Source organism: Lissotriton helveticus, chromosome 4_1, assembly GCF_964261635.1.
Source record: "Lissotriton helveticus chromosome 4_1, aLisHel1.1, whole genome shotgun sequence".
In the NCBI taxonomy this organism is placed as follows: Eukaryota; Metazoa; Chordata; class Amphibia; order Caudata; family Salamandridae; genus Lissotriton; species Lissotriton helveticus.
In genome coordinates, this window is record NC_136063.1 from 1,133,477,082 (window position 1) to 1,133,500,916 (window position 23,835).

General features: G+C 43.9%; 1 protein-coding gene across 1 annotated transcript in view; it reads left to right on the top strand.

Annotated features, from left to right (window-relative positions):
- Positions 1 to 23,835, top strand: part of GALNT1 (polypeptide N-acetylgalactosaminyltransferase 1) — a 664,945-nt gene that overhangs the window by 436,662 nt on the left and 204,448 nt on the right. The window contains exon 5 of the mRNA XM_078687736.1: positions 11,171 to 11,378. Within this exon, the coding sequence (XP_078543862.1) occupies positions 11,171 to 11,378 (208 nt within the window). The remainder of the gene's footprint in view (positions 1 to 11,170; positions 11,379 to 23,835) is intronic.

A 23,835-nucleotide genomic window follows, 5' to 3' on the forward strand; every position in this document is an offset into this window, starting at 1 on the left:
CGGGCTCGCCCCAGACAGTCGTCAGCCCCCTCCAGACTACGGCAGATCTCCTGCACCAGCTGGGGTTCTCCATCAATGTGCCGAAGTCGCACCTGTGCCCCTCTCAGAAGCTCCTTTTCATCGGAGCGGTTCTGGACTCGGCGCAGTTTCGGGTTTATCCACCCGAACAGCGGGTCTGGGATATTCAGGCTCTGATTCCCATCTTTCAGCCGTTATCCCGGGTCTCGGTCAGGTTGACGCTGCGGCTTCTGGGGCTGATGGCCTCCTGCATCCTTCTGGTGCATCACGCCAGGTGGCGGATGCGGGCTCTGCAGTGGGACCTGAAGTTTCAGTGGGCCCAGCATCAGGGCAACCTATCCGACCACGTCCTGATCTCGGAGGGCACTGCGAGACAGCTGCAGTGGTGGCTCGCGGACCGCAATTGGGTCAGCGGCAGATCCCTCTCCCTTCCCCAACCGGAGAACGTAGTTGTGACGGACGCGTCCCTACAGGGCTGGAGAGGCCACATGGGAGAGGCGGAGATCAGAGGCCTCTGGTCTCCGGCAGAGGCCCGGCTCCACATCAACCTGTTGGAGTTACGGGCGATTCGTCTAGCACTGAAGGCATTCCTCCCCTCTGTCCGGGGGAGTGTAGTGCAGGTGTTCATGGACAACACCACCGCCATGTGGTACTGCAACAAACAGGGCGGGGTGGGGTCGTGGACCCTTTGCCAGGAGGCTCTGCGCCTTTGGCAATGGCTGGAACGCCAGGGCGTGACCCTGGTGGCTCAACACCTGGCAGGTTCTCTGAACGCCAGGGCGGACAAGCTCAGCCGTCGGTGCATGATGGATCACGAATGGCGTCTGAACTCGGACGTGGCGCAAGGCCTCTTTCAGCGATGGGGAGAGCCTTGGTTAGATCTATTCGCCACCGAAGAGAACGCGCATTGTCATCTGTTCTGCGCGTTGGAATTTCCAAGGCGGCACTCGCTCGGAGACGCTTTTCGTCGCGAGTGGAGTTGCGGTCTGTTGTACGCCTTTCCGCCTATGCCACTTCTGCCCAGAGTGCTGAAGAAGATCAAGCACGACCGGGCCCAAGTCATCCTTGTGGCTCCGGACTGGGCACGAAGGTACTGGTATCCAGAGCTACTCAGTATGTCAGTCGATCCCCCGGTTCGTCTGCCTCTTCAGGAGGACCTTCTGTCGCAGCAGCACGGGACGGTCCTCCACCCGAACCTGTCCAGTCTCCACCTCCATGCTTGGAGATTGAGCGGCGACAGTTGAGGCCATTTGACTTGCCTCCTGAAGTCTGTAACATCATTCTGTCAGCCAGGCGTCCCTCCACAAAGTCGGTATACGCCTGCAGGTGGAACAGATTTGTGGCATGGTGCACAGCGAAGGCTGTGGATCCTCTTGCTGCCCCTCTTTCTGAGGTTCTTCTCTTCCTTCTTTCTCTTGCCCAGCAGGGCTCTGCTCTGGGCACTATCAAGGGCTACCTTTCTGCCCTGTCAGCCTTTCTCAGGCTACCTGATCAACCTTCTTTGTTTAAGTCCCCTTTTGTACATAGATTTCTTAAGGACATCACACACACGTTTCCTCCTGTTCCGTTTGTGATGCCCCAGTGGGACTTGAACCTGGTTCTTACGTTTCTGATGTGCGCTCCCTTTGAGCCACTTCACAACTGTCCTCTTCGCCTTCTGACTTTGAAGACTGCTTTCCTGGTTGCCATCACCTCTGCCAGGAGAGTGAGTGAGCTCCAGGCTCTTTCTTGTACTCCACCTTTCCTTTCTGTCCATCCGGACAAAGTGGTGCTGCGTACCAAACCTTCTTTCCTGCCCAAGGTTGTCACGGCCTTCCACATCGGGCAGTCTATCACCTTGCCTACCTTCTTTCCGCCACCGCATCCCTCTAAAGAGGAAGAGCGGCTCCACCGTCTGGACCCAAAACGTGCGCTCTCATTTTACTTGGACCGCACACGCCAGTTCCGGGTGGATGACCAACTCTTTGTTGGTTACGTGGGCGCTAAGAAGGGGAAAACGGTGCACAAGAGGACCATTTCCCGGTGGATCATCTTGTGTATCCAGGCATGTTACTCCATGGCTAAGAAGGAGCCCCCTGTTGGATTGAGGGCTCATTCCACTCGGGCCACGGCGACTACCACTGCCCTGGGCAGGGGAGTGCCCTTACAAGACATCTGTCAGGCAGCTACGTGGGCATCGCTGCACACGTTTGCAAGACACTACTGCCTGGACAGCCAAGTCCGGAGGGATGGCTTCTTTGGCCGTTCCGTCCTCCAGGACTTTCTGGTGTGATTGTTGGTTCGCAGACCCACCACCGGGGTTTGTATTGCTGGGGTATCTATTCTAAGGTAAGGAATCTAATACTAACGTGTCTCTTTCAGATGCACAAGTTACTACTTGTGTAACGATATATCTGTAAGAGACATTAGTTAGTATTAGATTCCTTACCGACCCACCCATCCTCCCCGTTCTGCGAACCGATATCTAGGGTTAGGGTTATCACCTTTCAGGGCCCTAGTTTCAATGGCACCAGTGTTGTTTTTTAACATGGCTCTGCGTTTCTGGCACGGAAAAGCTGTGTCTAAGAACTGACGTCAGCACGCGGAGGCGGCGTCTAAGTACTCCGACGTCGTCATCACGACGCTGACGACGGACGCGGAGCCGCAGACGACGCCTACCGACGCGCAAGGGTACTGCTACGCAAAAATTTCCGGATCCAGTCTGAAGCCTGGGGATATTCTAAGGTAAGGAATCTAATACTAACTAATGTCTCTTACAGATATATCGTTACACAAGTAGTAGTAACTTGTGCGTTACCTCCATGTTTTTACATTTGCTCAAGACATTTTTTCCCTGTATTCCACTGGACTTGAAGCACAGTAATATTTGCTTTGGTATTGTCGTGAATTGGCTACTGTAATACTCTATGTGAAACTTCAACAACGATTTTCTGTATAAGTTACAAGCTCTACAAAATGCAACAGTTCGCCTGCACCTAATATTCCTATATTTCTGTCCGAATCCCAGGCTTTACCTAAGCTGCATTGGCTCCCTGTGAGAAAAACACATTTAAAGACGGGTAATTGTAACCCCTTATCTGTCATTTCCAAATTAAATTTGAATCCAGCCAAAGCATTCCTGAAGACAGTTAAAGGCCAGCCATAGCCTGTTTTCTTTGCATTGCACCCATTCTCTGTCTGTCCAGTACCATCTAAAATTAAAAAAAGAAAAAGAAAATCCCTCGCTCCCACATTAGTTGGCCAAACCCATCCGGGCACAGTGCATGCTCTGGTTGTGGGAAGGCTAGATGATGAAGCATGCGGCCACAGTTTGTGTGGGTGAGGGTGTTTCATTTCCCAGAGAGGAGTCTTTGTCAATATGGCTGGCAAACTAGTTAATATAGTGGTCTCACTCTACCCCTTTAGAGGTTTTGTATATTACATTGCCAATGGAAGTTTTCTAAATATTTGTCATTTCATAGCTATCCACCGGGTGGTTGTCTTGTTGGAAAGCTTATATACTGATCTGTAGGATTGAATTGGTTATAGTGACCAGGCAACAAAAACGATTGTTGACGTTATTGGTTCATTGGGAAACGTTATATCAATGTGCCATCAGCTATATCTATGTATTAGGAATAGTCGTGACAAAGGCAGTAGGCTGACTCATGTATTGTGAAGCCAACAGGCTTCTAAGTGTGGATTGTTGTAGCACAGTGGTAAAGCCTGTAGAACGGTATTTTGTAAAAGGGATTGTACATTATTTTTGGTAACATTATTTTGCAGATGAACTTTTATGCATAGTATTTACCGTTTAGTGTATTAAAGTACTTTCTATGTGTTATCTGAGACTTTAGCGGTCTGCCAGCTTTTATAATCATAAAATCCCTATGCATAAAAGGATTTTTGGTTATCCTTCTTCAACCATTGGTCTGTCCGATTGTCATTCACATCATCTTTTCACCCATGACAGAATACAGCTTAGGGCAATGGGTCAGCCTACTTCATCTGTTGCCTCTCCTGTGAGTGAGGGTATTTCTCCAGATCATATGTGCAGATCGGCATTTAAATTAGGGTTTCTCAATGCTAGCTCTGGTACGCCCCTTTAGTCTAGTCTTTGATTTCTTTCCCCCTTTTTTAACATTACCCAGCGGTTCACCAGACCGTGTTAGAGCTGGTAGTTTGCTGCTCTCTTCATATGAAGTGCACTGCAATCCGAGCAGCCAGGGCTTCAAAACTGGTCATCATCTTTCAATGGTACTCTCCATAGTTTATCATTGCTTTACATTCCAAGATGACAACCATGTTTAGAAGCAAAATGTCAGCCTTCATCGATCTTCAGAACAATGGCACTCTATGCTCAGTGCCATTCCAAGATGGCCTTCTAGTGAGAGGCTCATTGAGTGGGTGTCTTGAAGTGGTGTTGTGCAAATTGTAACATTATTTTACTCTTCCAAGAGATCCAACATTTTGCTTCTAGAAGTGATGGTCATGTTGTAACGTTAAAAATCAATACTGTATGCACTGTTCCATTCGCAGATGCCCGCCAACTGCTGTTTTTCATTTTTACTATTTTTTTTTATTGTGACCATGTACCTGCTATGTATAGATGGTTGCATTTTTTCTACTTTTATTCTTTTTAATTTATATTGCATTTGCTTTTTGAGATTGTGTGTTTATTGTGGAATGTAGAGTGGGGGAATGCAAGAATGATTCAGTGGGTTGATGAATGGATGAATGACAGTGTATGTATGATTAGTTATTGAGCACCTTAACTCACTGCTGTCTGAAGAGGCACTTTCAGTTATAAGCCAGATATGTTGCCATTATCTTTGCTTGTTCTCTGCTATGAAAGCTGATCTAGAGGACAAGTCTTCTCTTTTGGCCCTAGATGGGCATTTAGAACTCTAAGAGGACTGCACCTTTGTTGTTTCTTCAAAATATGCTGGGCTGTGTAACTGCACTTTCTTTGTAATCTATCTAGAGTTCATGCAAGACACAGCACTATGCATCTTAATGCAGAGTTCTCCTTTTTAGTTTGAGCCTGGGCAGCGCATGCGCTGCTGCGAGGCATGCAGTTGTGGAGTATGGCCTTGAAGCCCCGCCCACTCTCCGCCCATATTTTTAATTGGCTTGTGTCATTGTATTTCGTAAACGCTGGCTTCCCAGTCGTTATAAGGCTTGTTAGTCCCTTCTTGGTATCGCCTTGTCTGTATTTGTTACCTTCCATAACGACTGGACCTTTTACTGGTGTTGTTGCATCGTCTGCTTTAAAAGTCGGTGAGCACTATTTTATTTAATGCTCTTTCCCTATTCCACCCACTGCCTTGCAACAAGCCGCCCGCTTTTATTTTAATTTTTACTAATGGCGGTCCGCTTTAACTATAGGGGCCGCGTTTTTTTCTTTATTTTAGCAGCGCGGTCCGCATTTAGCGGCCATGCTTATTTATTTATTTTGTTTACTAGCGCCATTGTGGCGCATTAACATTCGTAGAGGCTGCACCCCTTTCTTGACACAAATCGGGTCTTAAGAAAGGTGCTCGGCCAACATTAAAGTGAAAGCCGTTTTACAAAACAAAAAAACTATTGTTTGTCAACTGGACAAACATAATTTTTTTGTTTTTTGTTAAAGCCCCCATGCTGCGGTTTCACGTTAATGTCACACGGCCCTTTCTTTAGAGGCAGCTTGTCTAAAGAAAGGAGTGAAGCCTTCATGAATGTGAAAGTGCCGCATGGGGGCTAGTAAAAAAAACAAATATTGGCTATGCAATAGGACTCGCATTTGCGAGAGTTTAATCTATTGCATTGCCAATAGCTTAAACTCTCGTTAATGCGAGACCTATTGCATTGCAAATGCTTGTTATTAATCTTGTCAGTTTTAGAAATGTGGTGAATTTGTGATTCATAGTCTAGCCGTGTGATGTAATAAAACAATATACACCTTTTTATAATTTTTATTTAAGTTTGACTCGTATTTTTTTCAAGAATATAAATAAAAAAAGAATCATATGTTTACCTTTCAAAAGTAGGTGCGTTTAAATGTGTGTTCAGTGCCTTCAAAACCTGAAAAATCATTGACGAGTACTTATGAACATGGTATTAAGTTTTACAAAGCCTCTTCCTCGTTGATTCATGGATACACGTTGAAAAAAGCTGCTATTTGTTCTTCGGTATGGTTTCAGAACAACTCGATTTAGGTGTGCCGATTTCCTTTGTAATCTGATGTGTTCCAGGCCATTACTTTTGTCTGGCATGAGCAGGCCTATAGAGCAACAATCTACATATAAATCTTCGTACATGCTTCAGTCACAACAAACAATTCGTAACAATGTGATCAGTACCCTCAGATCTGTTAGAGGTCGAAGAAAATGTAAGCGCAATGCTTTGTATTCCTTGGTCCTTGATTTCGAGTTGAATACGTTGACCAAACTTCTATCTGGGCCCATTTGTGCATTTGCATCTTAAAGCTGTTTTTCTGATGTGTACTGCTCTGTGTCTGTGTGTTCTGCTATGTGGAAAACAATTTTTCATGTTAATTTTAAGCTGTGTTCCATCTCGATTTTAAGGTCCTTGGCATGAATGCACACCTTGAGCAAAAATCGTTTATTCCTTTGTTAATTCTTGTTAGCATAAGGGATGATAGAGTGACTACAAAAGCCACAAAAACATACCATACAGATGCGTGCAGCATCGTTCTTATGTTTGGTTACTGGCAAAGGATGTGGCTTAACAGTACAAACACTTCAGCTGATTAAAAGGCACTGCTCAACCTCATGGTAGGAATTAAACAGCAAAGTCCTCTCCCACCCGCTCCCATTTTGTGGTTTGACATCACTAAGCGATGCAGTCCGCTGTTCTCTTCATTGAGAAAGAGAGTGGCTCCACACCATATGGAGTCCAGTCAGTGGGAACCTCACTGATGCTGAGGGAGCACCCCGACTTTAAAAGCACCAAGAGGCCGTGCATTGGCAAGATATGCGCTATAGAAATGCTGATAACTTAAAATTGGTGACACATTTTAAGTATGTCCAGTCTCCCAACCCATGTGGGATAGTAAGTTGATCTGGAATACTCTACAGCCAACATGAATCTTTGGGTGAAGATTTGCAGATGAGACCTTTATATCAAAAGTACATTTCTTGTGTTTTTTAAAGAAATGTAAAAGCAATGAAAGAAATACTTAAGTGTATGTAAATTGCACCTGGTGACAATTACATGCATCATTTAAAATTCCAGTGCTAACCGTATGAGCTTGGTGGGCAGTAAGTCTTAAACTATAGCTTTCAAAGGAAAGTTACGATGTAATGTGTAACTGTATCCTGTATAATATTTGCTTAGCTGGAGTGGAAATTTCGCACATCTCCTGGGCTGATTCTTTGTTGAAATAAAAACATAGTGCGTTCACCTCGGTTTTAGTGGAGCCAACCCCTTCTCAAATAATCGTAATGGCTGCAACTGCCCAGAAAGTGTCAGTTGGGTGTAATGATAAATGTACTTGTTTTAAAGCAAAAGATGGCATGCGGTCTCCATTTTAGCCTGCTCCAATTGCATGTAATAAAACTGTATCCTCGACTACGAAGTGTTTTGTAAAGGCAAAACTTTGGCGGAATCGATGTTCTCTGATTAAAATAATATTCGTCTTTACAGTTTGCCAGTTATTAGTGGGAGGGGAGTGGAACTTCTCACTCAGATATCGGCTTTCTCAAATATATATTTATCCTCTTATTTTTATTTTGTTTCACTGCATCTGATATTATTTAATGTAAAGTAAAGAGTTCGGCTCTCAATGTACAATAGCTTTAAACAATGCACCTTCTTGAAGTTCCAGTGAACTCTTCTACTTTTGAGTCCGAGTACTCCTTGCGGTTTAAAAGAAAGACTGCGAGGTACACGACTTTCTTCCAATGTAAGTGCTGTACCTTTTTAAACATAGAGGTGAGTCTTCGTCGCTCTTCTATGGCCAGAGGCCACAGGCTTTACTCAAAGTGGCCGAGGATTCAACAGAAACATATTCAACCAGATGGACTCTTGCTGCTTCTTGGAGTGACAGTGGGCCTATGCCCCTACTCTTGGTATTTCATTATTCAAATCTTTTTTAATAGTGTTATGTTATCCGGAACATGTTCACCCACCTATAACCGGAGGCTAGCTCTTGCTATTTTAAAGTTGGCCTATGCCCCGGAGACGGGAGCGAGCCAGACTCCTCCTAACCCCGACAGTGCAGAATTTGAGCCGGTGGTTACTCGTGCTGTACACTGGCCCTTAATTTTCAACAATGGCCCTTACAACAATCTGCCACATGGTGGAACCTTTTATCTGATTTACAGATGTGCACAACAGTAAATAATTCAATATACATTAAAATGACTAATACCTCCTACCTAAGCCATTCTCATAGCTTTTTGGGCGTGGAATAGTCTGCCTTGTCACACTTGTATGAGTGTAATGGTTAATAGTTGTGTTGGTACTGTAATTGGCAGCAGTGGCACAGGTAATGGGTGCTGCAAGCTGCAGTGGCCGCCTGACGAGGGCCCTGTCACTTATTTTGTTACCAATGAAGCACTGAACCGTGGCTTCTGGTAGGATAGATTATATTGCATCATTAAATGTCTATTAAGTTGGTTCCATCCTCACCTTTTGGCTCACAAATTAAATGGAACTCAAGTTGATTGTCATTTTACTATTTTTAATCACCCTTGTAGTACATTGGGGCTTCAGTGCAGCACCAAACGTGCTAGAGACCATTGGATTTCACAGAACCTCCCTTTCTTCCTCAGAGGACCAGGACCTTCCCAACTGTGTGAGCACAATAAGGTTTCCCATCCTTGTAAGTGCCTTCTGGAGGCACCCTTGTAGAACTAGCGCTATCTTCCCCCTGATTCTGCAGAGCTGGTGTGTTTCACATCCTTTAAGTCTTAGAGGGTCTCTTCCTTTAGTGGAAAGCAAAAGCTTTCTCTCCTTTCAGAGTGACCCATATCTCGTTGGTGCCTTAAAGCAAAAGTAGTTCCTACTCACCTCAGCTGCTCATTAAAGCAGTAGAGCCTTTCCCATCCAAGAACAGGCAGTCCTACCCACTCCTTCCCACTTTTAGAATACTAGATGACCTAATTACATTTGGGTGGCCACATTTTCGAGTGGAGTTCCCAGTGCCCATCAGATTTTGGAACTTGAAAGTGTTTGATATTCCTTTAGGCTTAAACAGGTTCCTTCCTCCAGAGGATTTTACCTTACCGCCCAGACTGCCCCCTTCCTGCTCACTTTTTGGGGGCTCAAGAAGATCTTTCTCATTCAGAGTCTCATGCTCCAACCCTCTTAGGAGTACAGTATTTCCCTCTCACTCACCTATGGAGTGTCAAATAATCACATTTCTCATTGAAACAACCTGTAGGCCATTACACTTTTGTGAACAAGCAGGTTCTCCATTGGAGGTTGAGTGAACAATCCAGTGACTCACAGCTAGCTTCTCGTTTGTGGTTGCTATATGCCCCTGCTTACAAGTAAACCTCATCAGGTGCGGCAATCTACCTATGTGACTGCTTGAATGTTGTCAAAGTTGCCTGAATACTGTTTTTGCTGAGCACACTCCTGTTTGGTCACACTTGGTGCAAGTGTCAATTAGAGTGTACAGTCATTCAAAGGACACGCAAGAAAACCAAGTAACCGTTACTGGTGAATGACTAGCATCTTTTTCTGATGTGGTGGTATGATTGTAATTGCATACATATCCAGACCCCCATGGTATCTCATAGCACCTCTATTGAATGCAATGTTACAATAGAAACATTCCCGTCTTCGGAGCCACTGGTAACGCGTATTATGCTGAGTAAGGGTACCGCTTTGACAACTGTGTGACTTCAAGCGCACCTTCCTTCCGGTGCAGAGCTCATGGGCCTCTAAATAGTGAATAATTATGTCTTAACCGGAAGAGCATACCTAGTAGGTACTGTAAATGCATGAAATAGTATTTCAGCAATGAAATGAAATTCAAAACATAATATATAATTAAACCTATTGAGTCAAGTTAGGAGTGGTACATGGGATAATTTTCTCTGGTCCTGACGAAAAACCTTAGGGAATAGGCTTGAAACATGTAGACCAGGAGATAAACACACAACGTAGTGTGAGTCTCCACCCGCCCCTTTTTAGTAGTACCAGCTACAGGACTTAATAAAAATTATACTCCAAACAGCCAGGTACTTTTTTGTATAATAAGCACTTGCTTGACCCTCCCACTCCCTCCTAGTCAACACCCAAGAAAGTGCTCCCACATCTCCGTTGGTGGTAACGCGCTCCGTCCCTCAGCGGGGCAGGCAGAACCCAATGATGAAGCATGCCACCCCAGAAAAGGCTCCGAATACGGTGCTCCAGGCCCTGGTGGGCTCGCGACTGGACTAAGGCAACTCCCTGTATCTGGGTTCTCATAAATATGTGACAGACAGGCTACAGGTGGTCCAAAATACAGCAACCAGAATTCTCCTAAAGATCCCCAGGTAAGAATCAGTAAGATCCTCTCTGAAAAAGCTGCATTGGCTACCCATTCACTCCAGGGTCAAGTTTAAAGCCCTCTGCCTCGCCCACAAAGCCATGCAGGGGAGAGCTCTGGCTGTGATACGATCCCTCGTCTCCCCATACGTCCCTAACAGGTCCCTAAGTTCCTCCTCCGATTTTCTGAAGAAGATACCAAAGATAAAGAGATCAAAATGAGGTGGAAGTTCCTTTTCACACCAGGTCACTAAAGTTTGGAACTCAATGACCGCGAACTGAGACTGGTTATTAATGAATGGTGTTTCAGGCAAAATGTAAAACCTGGTTGTTCCCATGATTCCTCACCTACCTAATGCCTCTCTCGGTAGCGCTGGGAAGCCCTCTGGTAGCCATACACTTTATAAATCACATAAACACCATGGGTCACTTTGGTGGGTAAGGGTTATTTTAAGAAAACTCAGTGTTCATTAAATTAATAATTATACCATCAATAGGACGGTCACTCTAATCACAAGTCGAATTCTTTTGGTTATTTAAGCAAGACAGGAGTCTGAGTCCACCTTGTACCTGACCTCTTTGTTTTACGTATCCAGACCCCCATGGTATCTCATAGCACCTGTATTGAATGAAATGTTACACCAGAAATTATCCTCTAACCAAAAATAAAATTGGCTTTTCTTTGTTACAGATTTTTTGAAGAGGCCCCTGGAGAATTATGCGAGAAATCTGAAGGTACCTGTTCATGTTATCCGAATGGAGCAGCGCTCTGGACTGATCCGGGCTAGGTTGAAAGGTGCTGCAGCTTCTAAAGGCCAAGTCATCACTTTCCTTGATGCCCACTGTGAGTGCACTGTTGGATGGCTGGAACCCCTCCTAGCACGCATCAAAATGAACAGGTGAGCTGGCAGCTTTCTTGATTGATATTTTTTTAATATTTAATATTTTTTGCTATTTTCTTTTGAAATAACAAGCACAGAAAGCAATCCATTATCCTGGTCGAACATGTAATGTCTTGCCTTATGTTATGCTAATAAAGGAATGCCTTAGCTAAGCTCAGGAGATACCACTAACATGGAGAAACAGTTTTGAGAAGGAAATGCCAGTCTTGTGTATCATTATCAGCATCCTATAAATTCAGTACTCCAAAGGAAATGTGATTTTTCAATATTGGCCAAGCATCTTTTGTGACGGATGTCCGCTTTTCCGTTTGGTTAACGAACTCCCTGACGATGCTTAATGTTATAATGATAATGAAGAACTCCATTCCCTTAATTGTAATACACCCATAGAAAACAATCTGTGTGCTTCAATATTAAACATTCTCAACAAAAAGTTACCTTAATCTTAGAATGGGTAATTTTTCTACCAACTACAAGCATGTCATAACCATTAGACATCTATATTGGTACAGTGAGTAATGTGTGGGTGAAATCCGTGTCACAACAGACTGGTGTTTCATGTCCTTTTTTTCTTATAAGGTCTTTTTTGTGCAATTTGACGTTCCGTTGCCTACTGTAAGTTTTTGGCTTTTAATATCCTGAATTAGTTTTCCATTTCGTCCTCCTAGAGCGCACTAATAATATCCACAAACATTTGGTATCTATTGTATTTTATTATTGCCACTCTCTGTGACAGAATGGCAATTATGAATGCAGTACTCCAAATGAAGATAAAATGGTTGTCCTTTGCCTTGGGGGTTTTGGGGAGATAATTTTTGTGATTAATAGTGTTCGCATTTTCCCCTCGCCTACTCTTTCTGTTTTGATCATCTTCTCCTTGTTTTCATGGTCTGCTCTGGCTGAAGTGTTTCCAGAGAGTCGGTGTGCTGCTTCAGCATATTTTTAAGTGTGACATAAACATAGCTTGAAAAGTTGCAGGAGCGTATGTCCTAAATTAAAAAATCAAATAAACAAAGATAGAGGGGCTTTTACTCAGCCCTCTTTAGGTCATTGCTTGTTGAAGTATCTTTTGCAATGTGAAGCAACACACAGGACAGCCGTTCAACATGACTTAAGAAGTAATATCCTCTTTACTGCCGGAGTCCGCATATGGCATGCGGGAGCACTTCCCTGAATGAGTCCTCCTCCGGAGACTGTTTGCAGCTGCACTTAAAGCTGCTTCTGTCTGAGAATCAGATGTGCATGTTGATGTCCTGTTGTGGAGGCTGCGTAGGGGAAATGGGCAGGTGTTATGGGCAGTACTGCACCCTAACGTTGGGCAGATCAATGTACCAATGCAGTTGAAAGTCCTCAAAGACAAGCTGAGGAGTAGCCAGCTCCCCTCCAATAGCTGCTGTTTTGGTGCCCTATGTCCCTTCGCATTCCATGTAGATAATAACTGCACCCCGTGATCTTGAATCTACAAAAAGCTCTGCTAGACACCCTTTATTTAGGTTTTTTGAGCTTTTCTCAATTTAAGGTAGTTCTTGATTGACTCTCCTATTTCCTCTTGCATAAGTATTTGCTGTATTTTGTTAGGCAGCAGGAAGTTTCACCAAGAAAGATGTTGGGTCGGCACGTTTCGGACTGTATGCTTGGTCCCCTTTCCTCTCTCCATCTAGCAGTATGTTCTCCTGCTTTCAGCCCACAACAAGGTGCCTTTTGATGCAGAAAGCTGTGAAGTCCACCAGGCTACTACAGAAAACACCTTGCATAGGGCACTAAAGCAGTCACTGCTTCAAACATTCATAGAGACGGGAACAACCGCATTGAGAGTCTTCTGGTTTAGTGGTGTTGACTGGCTATGGCGAGTTAAGACAACTGTTGTACCCTTTATTTATTTGTAGAACAAGCAAATGCCCCCCAGAGGCACCATGGTGCTAGAATTAAGTGGAACATGTAAGCATTCCCTGAGCAAAAAGCCGGGTTTTTAAGGTCTTCCTGCACTTGGACTAACAAGTAATGATGTACAGCTCAAATAGAAGTGAATTCCAAAGAGTATCTGCTTGCCCAAAAAGCACGACTCCCTTCGCTAGCTTCTTTGTCCTGGTTGTACAAAGCAGAAAGGACTCTGCAGAGAACGAAGAATGGGGAAGAGTGTATCGAGTCGTTTGTTAAAGAAAAGACGGGCTATTGTGATCAAGTATTTAAACCGAGACATAAGCTTTGGAATATTGAGCTTCCCCGTGTGGTTAGATATGGGAGCACATGAATGCAGTCTGGCTCATGCCTTCTTGGCAGTTGAAGTGGGTGATGGACACCGGTAGGTACAGGTAAAGGGCACTGGCGCAATCAAAATGAGAGCCAACTGTGACTCTGATGTAGTGTGTATGCTCAAGAAGGAGAGGGACCCCATTTCAAGGTTTTATGATTAACTTTTTTTTATAAACAAATAAGCAGGCAGAGATAACTTTTGCAGCTTGTAGTTTGAGGAATTGTTTTTTAAAGAGCACTCTCGAGCGGGAGAAAGGCAACAACCTAGGAAATATGACCACCAGACAGATGACCAGGACGTTAGATTTTTTCCCATCAACACCACCATAGTCTTACCTGCATTTAATTTCAAGTAGTTATTCATCCAAATGGCCACATTGTCCAAACAAGTGCGAACATGTAGACAAGCTGAATCAGATTTCCGTCTAATATAAGACAAAATATATATAAATGAGGTCTGTATGCACCTGATTGCTCTGAAATAAGCAGGATGCCTCTGAGTTGAATGCTTACTGCTGAGACAAGCCGTAATCTGCAGATTACAAGTTTGAATCCAGGCAAGGCTTATCTATCCTTTTATCCATTTGATGAGAGTAAATTGAGTACCATTGCATTGGGGAATAGTAACACATTATTTAGAGCACTTACAAATGCCAGAAGTACCTTCAATTGTTATTTCAGTGAATATACATCTGCAAGTGTTTCTCTATCGCGTAGAGAATCATGATGTTCTTGCCTGAAACCCCTACAGAATGCTGCCATTTGCTAGTTGGGGGGCTTGGAAAGCCTCACCTATGGCAAGATACTGATGATAACTGAAGGTCCAGAACAAATTGATTACTGCTTATGGCTACCCAGTCCTACAAAAGCATTCAAAAGTGGAGCAGGACAGCAGCAAATCTCATATAGCCCCACGGAGTGTAAGAGAAAGTGAGCTGAAATCCCTTGCATAGAGAATGTTTACTGTTCTTGTGAGAAATCTCTACACAGCTGATGTGGGGGGGGGGGGGTTGCAACCTCTGCAAGACCTCATTGCTAGCCTCGTAAGATTTTGCTTTTATTTTTTGGAGTGGGGGGTTGTTGGGTTTGTGGGGCTAGGAGTGACTCTTAAGCAGTGCTAGTCACTGAGCCATTCCCCCTCCCATGGCCCTGCCCACTCAGAAGCCTCTTCATAATTGGTTGCAATAGCGGGCTTGATGCTGTGCCCCAATCACACACCCTTCCCCCATACAATAAAATGTTTTTCGAAGTTGGCAGATGCATCTATGTAGGTCCTTTATTTGGCCTCCACACCTGCACATGAAATGTATTTTCAGATGAGCATTCTTTCTTCAACACATTTGCTTGCGGTTACAGGGATACTGCAGCTGAAGAGCTATTTCTATATAAATGATTCATTCATATAGTGGGATAATTTATTCTGCCATTTGTTTAGACGCCCACAATCTTCCTTTATTTTCAGTTTTCATTAAGATTAAAGAGGGCTTCACAATCGCTTGAAATGCTTGTTTATTGTCTTCCAGCGCCTTTCCTGCTAATGGCACCAAATGTATGCGCAGAATGATGTAATGTCCTATGTTTGGTCTTTTTAAATATAGGCTTGTCAAAAAATACTTCGCCCAAATATGTTGAAAAATCACTGGTATATCTACCTCTCCTGAAATGTGCTCCCTTCTCCTGCTTACATCCATACAGTGAAGTGCCTTTTCCCTCAAAGGCTGTGAGGTTTACCCGAGCTGCACTGAATAATTGATCCTTAGTGATCCCTCCTGTGGTTGCTTGAAGACAATGATTCTGGGTACAGCAATGGTGTGTCCTAACACTTGGCACTATACATCAAACTGCCAATCTGGATCTGGGAGTACTGTCCCAGATACTACCTTGAACTCTTGCTGACTGGATCAACTTATTTCATAAATGAATGTTCCTTCCCAGCCTATTCATTCCATTCCGTTATCAAATCCTCTCGCGTAATTTCAAATGTTGTGCTTATTCTCTTTAGTTAAATTATATATGCATATAACCCTGTGCCCAGTGATATACCCTTAAACAGGGGTATGTGCAGGCTCAAGTGCCTGAAACAAAGCTAATGAAAGGCTCAAGTGCCTGAAACAAAGCTAATGAAATTAAATGAGAATTCTCCAATGGCGTTAAGTAGACACATTAACCCCTTCGACGCTCATGACGAGCTCAGCTCGTCATGGAGTTTCCATTGACTTCAATGGAAATTACATGGCAGAACATCAGGGAGCTTAGCATCCAAGTGGTTAAGCATTTGAACGTACACTAATATTTTGGTACTGGTAAATTAGATGAGGGAAAACTCCATGTCAGATAATAAATGACATTTTGTAACATCGGCCAATGGTTCACTAGTTTTAAATACTTTTTATGATAAAGTGTTTGAAACGTTACCCTTGGCACTTATATACCAGCGTTGTTGTGCTCAAACTGCCTCATGTTAATTCCATAAAATGAAACCACTAGGGATCTGTGTGAAGACGATTTTGGAAAATGGAAAAGCATCTACTTGACTCAAGCCACAGGCCGTATGCTCCCCCACAAGTGCACAAATGAATAACACTATCTTTAATACTACAGCTACTCTGTGTGAAAGACAACACAGAGTCTGTTAGGAATCAGTATACCAATGTTGAACACCAGTGTCCTTATTACAGATTAACTGGTTGTTGTCAAGAACCCGCAGGCATACTGCTGGTAAATTTAGCCAAACATTAGAAAAGATTCTAGAAAAAGCTCTTTCCAACACTGGATTATGAAGGACACAAGGCAGTATCTCATACAAGCATGTCCTAGGACACAAGTAATTTTTATGTTACCCAAAATACATAAAGATCCAGACCAAACTCTGGATAGACCAATAATCTCAGCAATTGATTTATTACAAGATCTACTTGGGAAATATGTGGATATGTTTCTTCAGAAGGCAGCCAAAGCAGCTCAAGCATGTGTTTGGGATGAAACACATTTTTGAGAAAGCTTGGATAAATTACAGTTGAAAACACAGAAGAAGTCTGGCTCAGTAAGAGCAGCGTAACTCACTTGTGTTCATCCATGCCATATCAGAACGGCCTAGAAAAAATTGAATTTTGTCTTTTTAGAACTGAAGAACAAGGCTTGGTTGAGAATTTTCTACTTTAACTAATGCATACACATTTTGATCAATGAATGTTGCCAGAAATGTCTGAATATGGTCCTTAGGTATATGGATTATTGTTTCCCGTGTTTGCAAGGCACAAGAGAAGAACCAAATAACAAAACTGAAGACCTTAATTTGCAACATGAAAACATCAATTTCACAGATATCCTGTATAAGCTGTTTTTCGGTGTACAGGTTACTGCACAGCTAAATAAATGGTTCCCTGCTTCTTATACGAAAAATCTGAAAGAAATAATATGTTACATGCCCCCTGAAACACCTTTCCTATGGCCAGCTACTGATGATTAAGATTATACTCCCTGATCCAGAAGAGTGTACAGAGCAAGAACAAAGGACAATCAATACATTTATTCAGAGACCGTTCCCGAGAACCAAGATTACCAAAGCTAAATAAAGGCCCAACCGCAAACGTGCACCAGTCTGCCAAGCGTTAGAGATAAGCAGTCTTCTGTATTTAGAAAGATTTTTGTAAAAACATACCCGAAACAAAGTCAAAAAATTAGAAGACTCTGAATTCACAATTATTTCATAGAGTTAAGGTTAGGCAATTCGATCAGAATGTATATTGCTATTTCAGTTTAGAGTAACTTTACAATCCTATTATTTTAAAAATTTGTTCGAGTAGAGTACGGTTGTTTGTTGATATTACACAATGTCTTTTAATATCTGATGAAGGGATTATTTGTCTTATTCACCACTGCAAAATTATTATGATTAAATTCTGTTCATATGAACAGTTTTTACTTTAAAGGCTAAATTGTTAAATTAAAGTCATTGTAGAAGCCTCATTTAATTCTATTAGTTTTGTTTCAGGCATGTGAATGTACATTGTCCCAATGAAGCGCATATAACTGGGCACAATGTATAGGATTAGATACACAAATGCACGTGGGCTTAGGATTCACTTTGGAGTAATATGACTAACGAGAATAGGACCATTGTTTAAATAAAAAATCAGTTGTGAAATGAGTAAGTCACCCAGTGAAGTTGTGAAGGAATATTCATTCAAAAGAATAAGTTGGGCAAATCACCACCATGATTAAAATTGCTGTCGGGGACAAAACCCTAAAATCCATATTGACAGTGTACCCAAGTTAATCACAAAGGTATAAGGCATCATGTAAGTGAACACATTCATATATTAGATCTGGCAGTTATCGGTTTAGATATCTTTCAGATCTGATAAAAAGAATGAGAAATGTTATATTAAGAGAGGAGTAATGATGCTGGGGTCTCCGTCATTGCATGTTGCAAGGGTCATTTTGTCAACCCAATCAAAACCCATTCGGAGTTGGAACTGTTATACATATAGAGTAGAGTTATTTTACAGTAGGAAATTGGAAGGCCATGGATTCTCTTGGGTAAGTTACGACTTTGCCGTAATTTTACAAGGTGTGCTATCCAATCCACAGGTGACACAGGTCAACTTGGTTCAATGTACCCTCGATGATTGTGAAAGACAAGTTATTGTAGCCCTGCATGATACTGTTTAATGTGTAATTGACGTAGAAGTATTGCTTTTGAGTTACGAACAATCCCATAAAGGAATCAGACACAGTGAAACTGACAAAAAACCTTATTTCATTATAAACAGTGTGACACACACACTGTACTAAGAAGAATGAACACTTTAACGTTAAGTATTTATTATTACTGGATTAATCTGTTTCTCAGTACATTTAAAACAACTACACAGAATATTATAAAAACATCAACAAGACACGTTCTAAATAACGAGAACAGAATGCACATTTACAGCATTGTTAAAATGTCATATAAAATGTTATCTAAAACCTAACACTAACACCTACTTCTATTCACTATGAAAGATGAAATGCAGAGCGACTTAGTCTAGAATTTATTAGGGAGAAGAGATGCCCCGCATACCTTGTTGACAGCCAAGGCTGTCTTTATCAGTGGAGGCGTGAAGACAGTGTTTCCTGCGAAGGGCAAACACCTACTGCGGTGGCAGTCAGTTGGTCCTCCTCCTGGACTTGGCTTGATCTGCTTCAGGCATGATACATCATCTGTGAAGTGTGCTGGCAGCAAGTGAGACTGTCTCTGGCAGAATCTCGGGCATTAATCTGGGCAAAGGACCTCTCCTGGCAAGTACTCAAGTGGCAGTCTAAATCTTATCAGAAATTGGAATTTCTGACATAAGTTTAGAAATGTCACAGATAATGTGCATCAAGATATGTGTCCGAGACATTTCCTGATGAACATATAAGGCAAAAGGCTGTACATTCAAACAACATCATTTTGGCTAAATGTCTGTATGTGTTCTTATTTGACTTGACATGGGGAGGAGTAGACATTTGACCCAGACAAATGTTGCATTAGATGATGTATCTATGTCATTAATCAAATAACTTGGTGCTGTCACAGTTCTGTGAAAGATAAGGTCTGGCGACATCTGCGTTAAAAGGCAGACATGACAATTCTGCATGAATAGGGGAATATTGTGGTTTCCTTTGTCTAAGTTAAGGAAGATCACAGTCTCCAGGAACTTGGATGGAGTCGGGGCCTACATATGATGGAGTCGGACCTTAGGGACTTTGTATCACTGTGTCCCAGATCTCAATTAATTGGTTGAATGAATATGACATGGCTTATTGCATTCAGTTCTGCTGCAGAGAGGATATGACACCCAGGCACAGAGCACCTCTCCGCCCTTGCTGATATTTCTCTTTTTGTTAAAGCCAATGGCAATGCCTAAATTGGTGACTAGTTCTGAATATGTTGGTCATGGTGGAGAGGAAGCGTTCCCAGTATATCTCATCACCTTTAATGTAATGTTGATGAAAGATTTAAAAACCTAACTGACCTTTAATGAGGATTTTAATGGATTGTCGTTATTAGAACATTGTTGAGATACTCAGAACATTACTGTTACAAGTGGCCACCTAATTCCAGATCAGTCAACATGTTAATGTTTGACAGTTAACGATTTAACAACCAAATCCCCAGTAAGACTACTGTGCCAACACCCTCGCTCCGCTCAAGAAACCCTCCAACAACCACGCCAGCAAGAGAGCCACCTGGTTCACCGACGAGCTCCAGACCTCCAAAAGCGCATGCCAGAAACTGGAGAAAATATGGCTCCACAAACGCACACCAAACAACCACGCAGCCCACAAGGACGCCACCCGCAGACACCACCACCTCATCAGATTAGCCAAGAGATCCTCCTTCAAAAACCGCCTGGATAACAACGCACAGAACAGCAAAGAGCTCTTCAACATCGTAAAGGAACTCTCCACCCCCAGCGCCAACGACATCCCGCCCTCACAAGAACTGTGCGACTCGCTAGCCATCTTCTTCCACCGCAAGATCGCTGACATCCACGACAGCTTCAACACCACGACCGCCCCAACCACGTCAGACTCCACCTCCCCTGCGAACACCACCAGCGCCATCCGCCTGACCTCCTGGTCCAACGACAACGAGACACGCAAAGTCATGAACTCCATCCACTCAGGATCTCTGTCAGACCCATGCCCACACCACGTTTTTAACAAAGCAGATTCAGCCATCGCACCCCAACTACGGAAGGTCATCAATATCTCCTTCGAAACAGCGACATTCCTGGTAAGCTAGAAGCATGCCGAAATCCACGCAAAGTCATGAACTCCATCCACTCAGGATCTCTGTCAGACCCATGCCCACACCACGTTTTTAACAAAGCAGATTCAGCCATCGCACCCCAACTACGGAAGGTCATCAATATCTCCTTCGAAACAGCGACATTCCTGGTAAGCTAGAAGCATGCCGAAATCAACGCCCTCCTCAAGAAGCCCAAAGCGGACCTCAAGAACTTCCGACCCATCTCCCTGCTCCCGTTCCCGGCAAAGGTCAACGAGAAAATTGTCAACGGACAATTGGCCCACCACCTGGAAGACAACAACATCCTGGACCCCTCCCAGTCCGGATTCAGATGAAACCACGGCACCGAGACAGCCCTCATCACAGCCACAGACGACATCAGGCGCCTACTAGACAGCGGCGAAACATCAGCCCTCATCCTCCTGGACCACGTCCTTCCTCTCCGGCAGAACCCAGAGCGTCCGCCTCCCACCCTTCCGATCTGAAGCCACCGACATCATCTGTGGCGTCCCCCAGGGCTCATCCCTCAGCCCGACGCTGTTCAACATCTACATGGCCCCCCTCGCACGAGTGGCCCGCAATCACAACCTCAACATCATCTCCTATGCCGACGATACTTAGCTCATCCTCTTCCTCACCAAGGACGCACACACCGCCAGAACCAACCTCCACAAGGGAATGAAGGCCGTCGCCGACGGGATGAAGAGTAGCCGCCTAAAGCTGAACTCGGACAAGATTGAGGTACTCATCCTCGGACCCTCAGCCTGGGACGACTCCTGGTGGCCGACCACACTGGGAATGGCACCAACACCCACTGACCATGCACGCAACCTAGGATTCATCCTCGACTCCTCCATCGCCATGTCGAAACAGGTCAACGCTGTCTCCTCCTCCTGCTACCACACCCTCAGCAGGCTCCGCAGGATCTACAAATGGATCCTGACCGAAACAAGGAAAACGGTGACACAGGCCCTCGTCAGCAGCAGACTGGACTACGGCAACGCACTTTACGCAGGAATCCCAGCCAAACACTTACGACGACTTCAACACATCCAAAACGCCTCTGCCCGACTGATCGTCAATGGCCCCCGCCGCAGCCGCATCACCCCCCACCTGAGACCTACACTAGCTCCCCGTCGACAAGAGGATCACCTTCAAGCTCCTCACCCACGCACACAAGCACTCCACAACGCCGGACCAGCCTACCTGAACAGCAGACTCTGCCTCTACACCCCCACCCGCCAGCTCCGCTCCGCCAGCCTCGCCCTTGCCGCTGTCCCCCGCATCCAACGAACAACCTCCGGCGGCAGATCCTTCTCCTTCCTCGCCGCCAAGACCTGGAACACCCTCCCTACCCACATAAGCAAGACCTACGCGCCTTCAGAAGACTCCTCAAGACCTGGCTCTTCGAGCAGTAGCAGCACCGCCCTCAGCGCCTTGAGACCCTCACGGGTAAGTAGCGCGCTCTACAAGTATTCTGATTGATTAAGTGCAGCCTCACTGAGCTTTAAACAGTCTGCCATATTGTCTTGGCTGTAGCAACCTCCACAAGGCCTCCCTCCAATGGCAGAACTTTAGTGTAGCTAATGTGCTCATTCCATGCACACTTAAACCTGTCTCAGGAACTAGCTGTGGCCCACTGAGGACTCCTTACTTCCCATGCAGAGTTTAGAGTCTTTCTGGTAGGCATGTGGTACGCATTGACACTGAGAAATACGTTTTCTTAGTACAAATTTGAACATTTATTTAGGATTGAGTCATTCAAAAAATCTGAACATGCAGTAGAGAATTATAGACTGATGGGATATACTTGAACATACACTAGAGATGTCCGAGTGATGAGGAAAATGGAAATATGCAGCAAACCTTACTGAGCAGTGGCACACATCTAAACATGCACTAAGGATTGGGAGATGGATGGTGTAAATTTGAGCAGGCAGGCAAAATTTCGGAGTAACTGTGCAAATCTATGTATGTTCATCAGTTGTTCCAGATTACGGAGTGGTGATGCAAATCTGAGTATGTACTGACTATTAGAGAGTCACTGTCCAAATCCGAACATGTATTAATGTTGTGAGTGATGGTGTCAATGTGTCTGTGCAGCCAAGACTATAGGTAACGATGCAAAACTGGCTGGCACAAGATATGGGTGGAAATCTAGATAAGCATTCAACATTGAGTTATAGTGCAAATCTAAATATTTACCTATGATTGGGTAATGGGGCAAATCTAGAAATGTATTTAAGATTGCTAACTGATGGAAGCAAATCTGAACACGCATAAATAAGGCCCTGTAGTAGGCTTTGTTGACATGGCGTTGCACATCTCTGGTATAAGGATTGCATTGACATCTATGCACTGCTGAATTTAAGCTGATCCAATACCACATTCTTAACAGAGTATACTGTACCCTTTAGAGAATATTCGAGGGGGCCCTGTCAAATTGCCCCTAGTGTAATCTCCCAGATGCAGATTTACCATATATGCTATGCGCCTATCCTGCCCTACAGCTCTACTGGAACCAGGGGCACTTCTGTTTTAACCCAGTCTACTGGGCACACTATCCAAAACACAATGGGGACGTGTTAGTACAATACCCTAAACAAGTCAGAGCTTTTAAGAGATTTTTAAACTTGGCTTTGGTAGTAGCATGTCAATTTGTCACTATGAATTGAAAACATACATTGATATGACTGTGCTACACACCTTTATCATAGAAACTCAAAGTAGTCATATCACAGGAGAAATGTTCTTGTTGAAACTACTGACTAGATACACTGTGTACTGCTGCACCGTTACTGAAAGAACTTGAATTTAAAAGCCTAAAGATGGGGGGAGGGGAGGTTGCAAGCTTAATTATTTTATTTTGTATTGACAGTAGGAAATGAAAAAGCAAGTATTTTAAGTTACTGAAAAATGTGTCTGCATGTACCACTGATTACACTATGTACCACTGTACCTCAACAATGTTACAAATGCATACATTATACAATAAATATGACATCCATTGCTAATAAATATTTTTTTATAAGGATTGTAGACAACCTCCCAATGAACTAACACCAGCGACTTTTCAGAATCGCATTGCGGTGCTGGAGAAGGGTCATGAACGAAACAGCCACGCCCTCTATATGTGCCAGCGTTCCCACTAGTGTGCCTACCCACAGCTGTGAGAGGATACTTGACAGCCGGAAGACTGCGGGCCTTGACGGAGGCAGGTTTGCAAACAGTGGACAACTGCTACAGGGAGGGGAAACTCCAGGACGTAGAAAACCTGATTAGCGAGGATGAGCTACCAAACACTCAGTTCTTAGTCCATGAGACACTGAACCACTCACTGAGGACTATGTGGGAGGACAATCACACTGAACCTTCAGAAAATGAAAAACTACAAACACTACTCCTATTTGGGGCAAG